This window comes from Polypterus senegalus, chromosome 10 (genome assembly GCF_016835505.1).
Source record: "Polypterus senegalus isolate Bchr_013 chromosome 10, ASM1683550v1, whole genome shotgun sequence".
In the NCBI taxonomy this organism is placed as follows: Eukaryota; Metazoa; Chordata; class Cladistia; order Polypteriformes; family Polypteridae; genus Polypterus; species Polypterus senegalus.
In genome coordinates this window covers 154,505,566-154,517,579 of record NC_053163.1, presented here as the reverse complement: position 1 = coordinate 154,517,579, position 12,014 = coordinate 154,505,566, and the positions used below count along the sequence as shown (strand labels likewise).

At 42.8% G+C, this 12,014-nt stretch overlaps 1 protein-coding gene across 1 annotated transcript in view; it reads left to right on the top strand.

Moving 5' to 3' along the window:
* ptprsa (protein tyrosine phosphatase receptor type Sa) overlaps positions 1–12,014 on the top strand; it is a 536,941-nt gene that overhangs the window by 392,692 nt on the left and 132,235 nt on the right. Inside the window, 2 exon segments of the mRNA XM_039767107.1 lie at positions 4,822–5,409; positions 6,161–6,255. Coding sequence (XP_039623041.1) covers positions 4,822–5,409; positions 6,161–6,255 — 683 coding nt within the window.

Below are 12,014 nucleotides of genomic sequence, written 5' to 3'. Positions count from 1 at the left end.
AACTCAGTCCTGGGGACCCCCTGTGGCTGCAGGTTTTTGTTCCAACCAGATTCACAGGCAGTGATGATAATCGATAACAACTGATCTCATTTAATTAGCTGGTCATTTTTTACTTTTCTCTTATTCTACATTCAGAAAGACATAACAGTATGGTTTTTACATTTATAAGGCATTTAGAAATATTTCAGTTTTTTTGCTAAAGTTATAACTGCTTAACTCTCTTTTGTTCTTTTCCTATTATTTTTCCCTTTCCCTGTGTAGTTTGCTCCTGTCATTTAACCCTAATAGTGACAATTAACAACCAGAATAGCAGACACCCAGGATGATGAAAGCAGCAACAACTTCAGTTAATTAGTATGCTAATTAGTAAATAATTAATTAAATAATTAGAACACGTGGAAAAGCAGAATGAAAATTAGGTTGAAAATACGGTTAACGACTTAAAAAGACTACATATTCCCCATACAACTGATTATTACATCAATCTATCCATCCATTTTCCAACTCGCTATATCCTAACTACAGGGTCACGGGGGTCTGCTGGAGTCAATCCCAGCCAACACAGGGCGCAAGGCAGGAAACAAACCCTGGGCAGGGTGCCACACAAACACGGACACACACCAAGGACAATTTATGATCACCAATGCACCTGACCTGCATGTCTTTGGATTGTGGGAGGAAACCCAAGCAGACACGGGGAGAACATGCAAACTCCACGCAGGGAGGACCCGGGAAGTGAACCTGCAGGTCTCCTTACTGCGAGGCAGCAGCGCTACCCACTGCGCCACCGTGCCGCCCGGGCACACATGCACACATGCACACACCAAGCACAATTTCGGATCGCCAATGCACCTAACTTGCATGTCGGGAGGAAACCAACACAGACACAGGGAAGAACATGCAAACTCCACACAGGGAGGACCCGGGAAGCGAACCCGGGTGTCTTAACTGCGAGGCAGCAGCGTTACCCACTGCGCCACCGTGCCGCCCTGCTTCTTACATTTTAATAAAAATCTATCAAACTTAGTTTTGACTCGAAAACACAGAAACTGGGAAATAATGACTCCCTGAATTTGGCTAAGAGTCCAGTGGCTGCAGGTTTTCATTCTAACCCTTTTCTTAATTAATGACCTGTTTTTGCTGCTAATTAACTTCTTTTGAATTAATTTTAATTGACTTGTGCCCCCTCCACCAAAACTTGAGTTAGAGATCCCTGGTCTAAAACAATATCCCACGTACAGTGGAACCTCGGTTCACGAACGTCTCGGTATACGTACAACTCGGTTTACGCCCAAAAAGTTCGCCAAACTTTTGCCTCCGTTCACGACCACAGTCTCGGTATACGAACAAGTCAGTTTCCCTTTCGCTTTGTACGTGTTCAGTCTCTCCCTGTGCAGCGAGCGAGAGAGAGAGAGAGAGCGCGACACACACACACACACACACAGAGGCAGCGCGAGAGAGAGCTGGACGCATTAAGGTAGGAAGGCAGTTAAAGAACACGCTGGGCTTGATTTTGTTTTCACTTCTGTTTCCAGCGATCTGTTCGTAGTGTTCATTGTTGCAATGTCATTTTTCTTGGTGGTTTATTAAATTACGGATTTTTTCAAATGTTCATTTTTTTCCCTGTGCTTAAACTCATTAAAAAAAAAAGTGTTTTTAGTGAGCGGTTCGTAGCGCTATAGTGCAAACTCTTGCAGTGTTAGTTTTCTCTGTTGTTCAAGGTTTTCTCAGTGTTATTCAATGTTTTTACATTTAGTTTACTATTATGTTGTGCATTCTATGTTTTAATTAACTATATCTGTGCTTGAAAAATAAAAAAATATATATTTACATACAGTTCGTACGGTCTGGAACGGATTAATTGTATTTAAATACAATCCTATGGGGAGGAATTGCTTCGGTTCACGACCAGAGTTTTGGAACGAATTATGGTCATGAACTGAGGTTCCACTGTAGTATAGGAAACTCATCACTTTTAACATTTTGCAAGTGGTCCTTGGTTGACTAGGATCACTGGTCAAGAATCAAAGATCAAAATAACAGTCCATATGCCTATTTTACTGATCCCCAATTTTGGCTCCTTACATTTTTGACCCCTTCTATCCCCAAGACCTGCTGCAGTGATAAAATCCACTGAGTTTGTCATTCCAACAGATGACACATTACTTGCATTTTTTTTATTTCAACAAGTGGTACATTACAAACATATGTACTTTGTACTGATTCAAAGCATTGAATTTGTCATTTCAACAGATGGCGCATCACAAATATTTACAGTAATTAAATGCATTACATTTTTCACTCCAACAGACGGCACATCACAGACATTTGTTGTAATAAAATGCTTTGCATTTTTTATTCCAACAGATGGCACATCACAAATATTTACCGTAATTGAATTCATTGAATTTTTCATTTCATCAGATGGCACATCACAAATATTTAAAGTAATTAAATGCATTACATTTTTCACTCCAACAGACGGCACATCACAGACATTTGTTGTAATAAAATGCTTTGTATTTTTTATTCCGACAGCTGGTGCATTACAAACATATGTACAGATTAAAGGCATTGAATTTGTCATTCCAACAGATGGCACATCACAAATATTTAGAGTAATTGAATTCATTGCATTTTTCATTTCAGCAGATGGCACATCACAAATATTGTTTTCATGAATCCCATACCAAGTGGCATATCACAGAGTCGTAGCAATTGGATGAACACGCAGACATTTGTCCTTTTATTAAGGTAGAAGATATACAGCATACGAGACAACTCAATTGCAGTGTAAAATTTGTTACTCAGTTAAACTATTCGATACAAACGCTGTCACTCGTATGCCCTTACATAGACACATAACTTCCACAAATTAAAACAAAATACAGAAATGACTGTACTGGTATTTTATATGTCTGTATGGCACATCCTGCCTTAGGATACTGTTTGCTGGAGAAAGGTGTGATGTAAACTCAAGTGTGTGAGCAGGCCTGACGAGTGCTGTTGGCTGCTGTCACTTGTCTGTGAGATTCATGTAAGAAAGAATCACATTGGACTTTGTGTACGCGACTATCAGTTTCAACACAGCATAACCACTGACTCAGTGTTCAGCCCAGAAGGAAATCATCTAACCTCACTTTTCTCTCTGTGTAGAAGTACGGTATTCACAGCAATCGTACCCCCTAAAGCAGGGGTGTCGAACTCCAGGCCTGGAGGGCCGCAGTGGCTGCAGGTTTTCATTCTCACCCATTTCCTAACCAGTGACCAGTTTTCACTTCTAATTAACTCCTTTTCCCTTCATTTTAATAGCCCTGATTTTAAGGATTCAGTCCTCTGAGTTGATTCTTTCCTTCATTAAATGACAGCCAAACAGAAATGAAATGTGAAACAAGCCAACAGATAAGCAGCTAAACTGGGATTTCAAACTCCAACCAATCTCTTAATGAGAAGCCGATTCTTTCTATTAATTAAACCCGTTATTTAATTCCATGGCTTGTCGCTGCTCTCATTCTGCCACAGCAGGCATTTCCAAAACTGTTGATTTTTCTGTTTTTTCTAAGAACACCGTCAAGATGTTCTGGTGAACTGAGAGATCAACCTTACCGAGACCACCGTCACCTTTCTTTATTTTCAGATATTGTGCGATGGGCACAGGTGAGCTGGTCAAGTGGCGGCTCGTTATTGTTTGGCTGCTAATTAAGGAATAAACAAGTAAATCAGAGTCAAGCTAAGTAAAGCTACGGCAATTGAAGTTATTTAGCAGCCAAAACTGGTCACTGATGAAGACGATGGTTAGAATGAAAAACTGCAGCGACACCCGTGCCCTAAAGGCTCTAGGTAGGATGCTGACCCGAGGAAGCCTCATGGTTTCAGGACATGCTCCTTCAGCCACACCGTTGACTCAATCCTAAGAGTGGCAAAGATAGTTTTTTGTAATTATTAATTTGCCATTTTAGAACTAACTAGCAGACCATGTGCGCTTCGCTGCAGTCGCTGTAGTTGGAATAATTATGTATCTACATGCGACTTATAGAGCTTCTTTATATACAGCATTTTTGGTTTGTCCTCCTGGAGCCAAAATATATAAATTTTCTCTATGACTAATTCGTGAACATGTTACATAAAAAATAGAAACGGGAAAAACGGCAACACCGCTGGGAAAAACAGTAAATGAGATAAAGTAAAAAAGTCTACTAAACACTAAAGTCCAAAAATGAAGTAGAAAGTAACAGTAAACCACTACACTGCCCGGGAACACTGGCACACCGCGTCTACTAAACACTAAGAAACACTAAAGGAAAAATACTATTCAGTAAGTAGTGTGTCTAGTAAACAGTAAATCAGTAAAGGAGAGAGGACTAAACACTAAGGAAAAAGAACGGCAAGACCGCGTCAGCTGCGGAGTTCACCTGAGCTCACCTCGGAGTGAAATGATGTGAATGAAATGACGTGATTGGGAGGGGAGATGATCACGTGACTCCTCCACCCGTCTTAACTCTCAATCCCTCTACAAACACACAAACATAGTCTCTCGGATCTCAACTCTCCTTTATATAAATCAGTAAAGGAGAGACGACTAAACACTAAGGAAAAAGAACGGCAAGACTGCGTCAGCTGCGGAGCTCAGCTCGGAGTGAAAAGAAGTGAATGGGAGGGGAGATGATCACGTGACTCCTCCACCTGCCTTAACTCTCCATCCCTCCACAAACACAGTCTCTCGGATCCCAACTCTCCTTTATATGTATAGATGTGATAAATGGTGTTGTGTCCCTGACATAGATGTACTCACCAGCTCTCCTGCCTCTTGTTGTCTTTCAGTTCCCGGTAGACCAGCGCTGTCCGTCCGGCAGAATTCTGAAAACACCGCCTTGGTTCAGTGGCAGCCTGCCATTCATCCAGCTGTTCAAGTCCTGGGCTACCGCCTGCAGTTTGGACGTAAAGACGTCACACCTTTGGCCACACTGGAGTTCACCCCACAGGAGCTAGAGTACACCGTCAGTAACATCCACAAGGGGGCCACCTACATCTTCAAATTGTCAGCCGTGAGTCGCTCCGGCTTGGGGGAGGAAGCTGTTCAGGAACTGAGCGTCCCAGAGGAGGTCCCTAAGGGTTACCCCCGAATCTCTGAGAGTCATAATATCAGCTGCTGCTCCGTCCAGTTTGTCTGGCTCCCTCCGGTACTTGCAGAGAGAAATGGGGTCATAACTGAATATACGGTGGCCTACAAGGAGTCAGGGAGCTCAGGTCCTCCTTTGGAAATGACTGTGGCTGCTTCTGAGACCAGCTTGACCTTAAACAGCCTTAAACCCGACTCTGCGTATGACGTCAAAATCCGTGCACACACCAGTGTAGGTCCCGGGCCCTATAGTCCTTCATTCCAGTATCGGACCATGCCGCTGGAGAAAGGTAATGCTGACCTACTTGTTGTTTTTTGGGGAAAAGGCTGGGAATGCTCACTTCGGAAAATACAAGGTATTGTAAAATTCAGTAAAGCAGATAAGTAAGTCCTCAGTACATGGACCTGAATGGTGGAGGGTTCCCTACCAAAAGGTAAGTTGGTTTCCGGCGCTCTTCAGACACTCTGAAAGCCCCACAAGTGCCACTGCTGACACTAAGGTGGGCTTTGGGAGTGAGTCCGTCGAGCATTGACTAGGCATGACATTCAGACCCATGCTGGGAATGGCTCTGGGCATGCTCCGATTTCTAATAAAATGTTCATTTTGGAAGCGCTGCCCCCTATGGGTCGTAGATGAAATGAGGGTGGGAGCTCGGCTTCAGGAATGATCCCCAAATTCAACTGGTGACGCCGTTTGTACGTGAAATTTTTTTTAAGATATACAGTCGGAAGGCAAATGCTTCCAGAATAGACATTTTACTTTGGAAAAAAGAAATGAAACCGTATGGACATGTGTTTGCGTGTTTCGCCATCTGTCTCCAAATCCATTCTTGCCAGTGTTTTAAAATTCCCTCCCCTACACTTTTTCATCTCTCGTCATGGACACAGTGAAAGTCCTTAGCTGTAGGAGACAGGGAAGCAGGTCTTAGTGGTTACCTTCATGCTGCCAGGGGGAACGGTGGTCTTAATTTGCTGGGTTAGTGTTTTGCATCTGTTAACCTTTTTCTTTCTTTCTTTTTTTTTTTTTTTAATACCGAGTAGATGCCCCCAAGTATTTCAAGGTCAAGCTCTCAATGAAGACATCAGTCCTTCTGACTTGGGAGTTTCCAGCTAATCGTGGACCTTATGCCTGCAAGGTGAGCGAAATACCCCGAGTCTATGGGCGTGCCTGGGTGTGGGTGGTCGCCCGTCGCTTGTGGACGTCTTTTACATAAGAACACGCGTGAGAAATTTGACAACCCATTCAGCCCATTAAGCCCCTTTGTTTAGCTAATGCCTCAGCTGGCTTTAAAAGTTAACCCTTTGTTGCCTAAACTTATTTACTATTATATAAAAAAAAAAGAAATTATTTGTGTTTTTGCCGTCAAGCAGATGCGACAATAAGGAGAAGGGTCCCGCTGCAGCTTGCAATACCTCTGACATAGTTCAGGTAATGCCCACAACGTCAGTCACAAAACGCCGTTTGACTCAGATAACCCTCCTACGACCCTAATCTTAACCACAGTGTCACGGGGTCCTAATGCTAATCCTAGTCTAATGTGCTGGGTCTTACGTGACTGACGTTGAGGGCGTTTCGTGAAGTTGGAGTGTGACATGACTCACCTCATAGATACTGCGGTCTGCAATTACACTCTGTTGAAATTAAGTGGGGCGGCACGGTGGCGCAGTGGGTAGCGCTGCTGCCTCGCAGTTAAGACACCCGGGTTTTCGCTTCCCGGGTCCTCCCTGTGTGGAGTTTGCATGTTCTTCCCTGTGTCTGTGTTGGTTTCCTCCCGACATGCAAGTTAGGTGCATTGGCGATCTGAAATTGTCCCTAGTGTGTGCTTGGTGTGTGCATGTTTGTGCCCTGCGGTGGGCTGGCACCCTGCCCGGGGTTTGTTTCCTGCCTTGTGCCCTGTGTTGGCTGGGATTGGCTCCAGCAGACCCCCGTGACCCTGTAGTTAGGATATAGCGGGTTGGATAATAGATGGATGGATGAAATTAAGTGGAGATTACCCTAATATAAAAAATTAACCCTAATTTGAATATAGCACACAAGCAAACAATAAGCTGGAACGTATTTTTACCTTTCCACAATATACCTCAAATTTGGACAATTTCTAAAAATTAGTAGCCAAAATCCACGTGCATGGCCACGCCAACACTTGGTTTCCATCAGGCGGATGTCGTTTCTACTGTGACTGCTAGATGGCAAGACCAGTGCTTCCAATATGATCCTTGGTACATATCGAATACACATTAACTGGCATTGGCGGGATACACACTCCACCTCAGTTGCATTCAGGACGGTAGCGGTTTCAAGCGATTTTGCGACAATCATCCAGAAGGAGTAAAGAAAAAAAAAAATTCTTAATTGTCCCAAAATATATCAATACTGCGGTGAGCTGGCACCCTGCCCGGGGTTTGTTTCCTGCCCTGCGCCCTGTGCTGGCTGGGATTGGCTCCAGCAGACCCCCGTGACCCTGTAGTTAAGATATAGTGGGTTGGATAATGGATGGAATACATCAATAATGCCACTCTTGGGAAAAGAAACAGCAAAACTCGTGTTTGAGAGAGAAATCTAAACAAAGAATCTTTAGAAATTCAGGATTTTACTTAAACAAGAAAAAGGAAGTACAAACATCTAAATGAGCATAAGCCACCCTACATCTGGGTGTAATAAGAAATGCAGCGATTTACTTCATGAGGTCAAAATACATAAAAAAAACAAGAATAAAGATAATTTTAGATATTTGAAGTATTAAAATGTGTGCTTCATTTTAAATGTTTATAGACTACATATTCTCAATTCCAATTGAAATGTGTCACCCTGTGATAGAGGTCCATGCAGGGCAAGGTCCCTAGTAAAGACTTAAAAATGACCTCCTATTCATGATCACCGACCTCAAAATAGCTTAAAACGATGCACCACATGCTTATGCTTTAAATGTGTTATTTTGAACATTCAGGGAATGGCTGTTGGAGGGCTAAGACCACCAGTAAAGAATCCATCCATCCATCCATCCATTTTCTAACCCGCTGTATCCGAATACAGGGTCACGGGGGTCTGCTGGAGCCACAAGGCAGGAACCAATCCTGGGCAGGGTGCCAACCCACCACAGGACACACACAAACACACCCACACACCAAGCACACACTAGGGCCAATTTAGAATCGCCAATCCACCTAACCTGCATGTCTTTGGATTGTGGGAGGAAACCGGCGCCCGGAGGAAACTCACGCAGACACGGGAGAACATGCAAACTCCACGCAGGGAGGACCCGGGAAGCGAACCCGGGTCTCCTAACTGAGAGGCAGCAGCGCTACCACTGCACCACCGTGCCGCCCCCAGTAAAGAATCAAATACCAAAAAATATGATCATAGTTCTGTCCAGTATCCTCAAAATAGTATCAAACAACACGCCACATACCTGTATTACCAGTACACATTTTTTCAAAATTTTGTGAAAAGGAGTGACTTTGACCCCCTTGTATACCATCAGAGGGTGAACCCCTGGGGTTGGATGATGTGGCATGCACCATTTAAAGTTCTTCTGATCCTTTCTACCGAAGATGCTTATATACAATATTTACTGTTTTATCATCCATCCATCCATCCATCCAGTATCCAACCCGCTATATCCTAACTACAGGGTCACAGGGGTCTGCTGGAGCCAATCCCAGCCAACACAGGCAAGGCAGGAACAAACCCCCAGGCAGGGCGCCAGCCCACCGCAGATCTATCTATCTATCTATCTATCTATCTATCTATCTATCTATCTATCTATCTATCTATTATATAGTGCCTTTCACATCTATCTATCTATCTATCTATCTATCTATCTATCTATCTATCTATCTATCTATCTATCTATCATATAGTGCCTTTCATATCTATCTATCTATCTATCTATCTATCTATCTATCTATCTATCTATCTATCTATCTATCTATTATATAGTGCCTTTCATATCTATCTATCTATCTATCTATCTATCTATCTATCTATCTATCTATCTCTCTATCTATCTATCTCTCTATCTATCTATCTATCTATCTATCTATCTATCTATCTAATGACTGCACGGCAAAGCAGAGGATTTACAGCTCCTCGGGTGGCTACTGCGGCTTAACTTTTTAGTTCCGGGAGCAAATCCAGTAGTTCAACCTTCTCCTGGAGTGTCTTAAACTTTTTGTGACACTTAGGTTCATCGGCAGGAGCCTTAGAAGGTGCAGGGTGTTTGGGCAGCATCTTAGGGCTTTAAGAAGACCAAAATGAAAAACACGAGAACGCTCAGCGAAACACTCGAGATAGTTACACACGGTCATCTGTTATGATGCGGGAATGATGGGCTGTATCTGCCAGAGATGCGTCACAGAGAAGCAGCAAGGAGAAATGAATAATGATCTCGGATTGGCTACTTTCACCTTCACAAGCCACGTTTTCCTCTACGGTTGCTTTTTGTTCTCTCTACAATACAGTATTGCCATGAAAAAAGCCATAAAACGATTTCCGCTAGCAATTATTAGTTAGGTTCTAAGGAAAAATTCACAAACAATTGAGGCCGCGAACTTTGAACCACGACTTTGCTGGGGTATACTGTATACGTTCTTTCGGCACTACTCATTGAGACAGAAAGTGAAAGTAAAGCTTCACTTGGTTGGGTACCATGGCTCATTTTCAGCTGAAACATCAACACAGCCCACTCACAATTTCAGATAACCCTCCCAGCACAGATTTTTTCCCTGACACGGGCCCAATTCACACATCGTTGTTGAACTGGAACGCGTCACTCCATTCTGACCAATTTTGGCATTGCCTGTTACACTGGATGCTGAGCTTAAAATTTTAAAGTGCATGCCTTCTTAATAGACATTCACTAAATGCATCAAGCCTTTTACAATACTATAAAAAAAAATGTGTTCAGGTTTCAAAATGAAGATCTCTATTTACCCAAAGAACAACAATCTGAAGGCGACACTAGGAAAAGCTGGCATTCGAGCCCAGATGACATCTCAACACATCCCCCTTCCCAGCTTGCGCCAAGTCATTCTTATTCACTAAGAAATTGGCAGTAGACTCCCGATGGCAAGTGCCAGCCTCTGTCACTGCCATCTGCTGTCCCCGCTTTCTCATCCCACAGACTGGAGGCTGTTAGTACGAAGAAAAGGGAGCCATCTAGGCAGAATTTCTCCATTTAAAGCTTGTCAACAAAAGCCCTTCATCCTGCTCCATATGGCGAAAACGTGAATGGCCTGAGCTCAGCAGCCTCTTCGTATTTGAGGCCTCACCAATCCGCATCTCTTATATTCACATATTACAGCTGAGAAGAGGAGACTCATATCAAGGCTTCCTGATAACACAACTGGTATGCTGAGGAGCTGTTATGTTTCAGCAATCTTCCATTTTTCTGATTATTTTCTACTCTGGATTCTGATTACAGATTGCATTTTGGGAAGTCTTCTCACAGGATTGCCTTTCAGGCGAATCCTTCTCTGCTGTTCTGAGCATTTTACTATATCCTTCTTGATACATATCCTTATTCGTAATGATTCCTTGGTTTAGATTGTCTTTTTAAGCCAAAGAATTTTGTTTTTTTATTTTTGGTTTAGAATGGTGCATTCTGTTATTGATTAGAGGGAAGGACGATAGCGCAAATAGCAAGAGAACTTCAGATTAGTCACCAGAGCAGGCCAGGATCTCCAGTGGCCTGTCCCAAATAGCCTCACCCCAAACCAGCCAGTAAAACGCCCCCAGCTAACAAGCTATGGCCCAACTAGGCCCAAAAATGGGGAATCTGACATTTAAAGTTCAAAATGTATTTCAAGTTCTAAAATATCTTAATTGCCTCTCATTGGAAATGAGATTAAAAAAAATGAATGTCTTGATGAGATAACTTAATCCAAAGAATCAATATTAATAAGGATATATCTTGAAAAATGGAAAAGAAGGTAGCAAAATGCTCTGAAGAGCAAGCAAGGAGTTGCCTAAAAGGGCAATCCAGTGAGAACATGTCCTCAAACATAATCCGTTATTTGAATCTGGAAACCAGAATGGAAAATAATCAGTCACATAACATCTGTATGAATAGGAATAGACAAATGAGAACACATCAGAAAAAAAAGCAGATAATCCAACATTACAGCAATCTGGACGAGAACAGGCCATTCAGCCCAACAAAGCTTACCAGTCCTGTCCACTTATTTCTTCTAGAAAAACATCAAGTGGAGTTGTGAAAGTCCCTAACGTCTTACTGTCTACCACACTATTTGGTCGCTTATTCCAAGTGTCTATCGTTCTTTGTGTAAAGAAAAACTTCCTAATGTTTGTGTGACATTTCCCCTTCACAAGTTTCCAACTGTGTCCCCGTGTTCTTGATGATCTCATTTTAAAGTCACTGTCTTGATCCACTGGACTGATTCACTTCATCATTTTAAACACTTCAGTCAGGTCTCCTCTTCATCTCCTGTAAAGGCTCAGCTCTTTTAATCTTTCCTCATAACTCATCCCCTGTATCCCTGGAATCAGCCTAGTTGCTCTCCTTTGGACCAAATAAAAAAGGGAATTAGGTGAGTAACCCAGCTAAGGCAAAAACCTGGTTTCTGTCTACACGTGCCAGTCCGTTTATGGACGACAACGTCATTAAACCGCACAGAAAAAAGAGTTAAACGCCCTTATTGGCCGCTTTGAATCAGAAATAGGCATGGAGCCTGTGTCTGCCGTGCGGGGTCATTACTTATTTACACTATTTTTCCACTATTGTTTGCTCCTCTACTGTATGTATAGTTCTAAACCTGGCCTGTCCTAAACTCCCTTAGTTCCCCAGTTTAAACAATCCTCGACCAGCCTACTCATACACCTCCACAATACATCGGTGCCCCTCCAGTTCAGGTGTAACCCGTCACGGCGGAACAG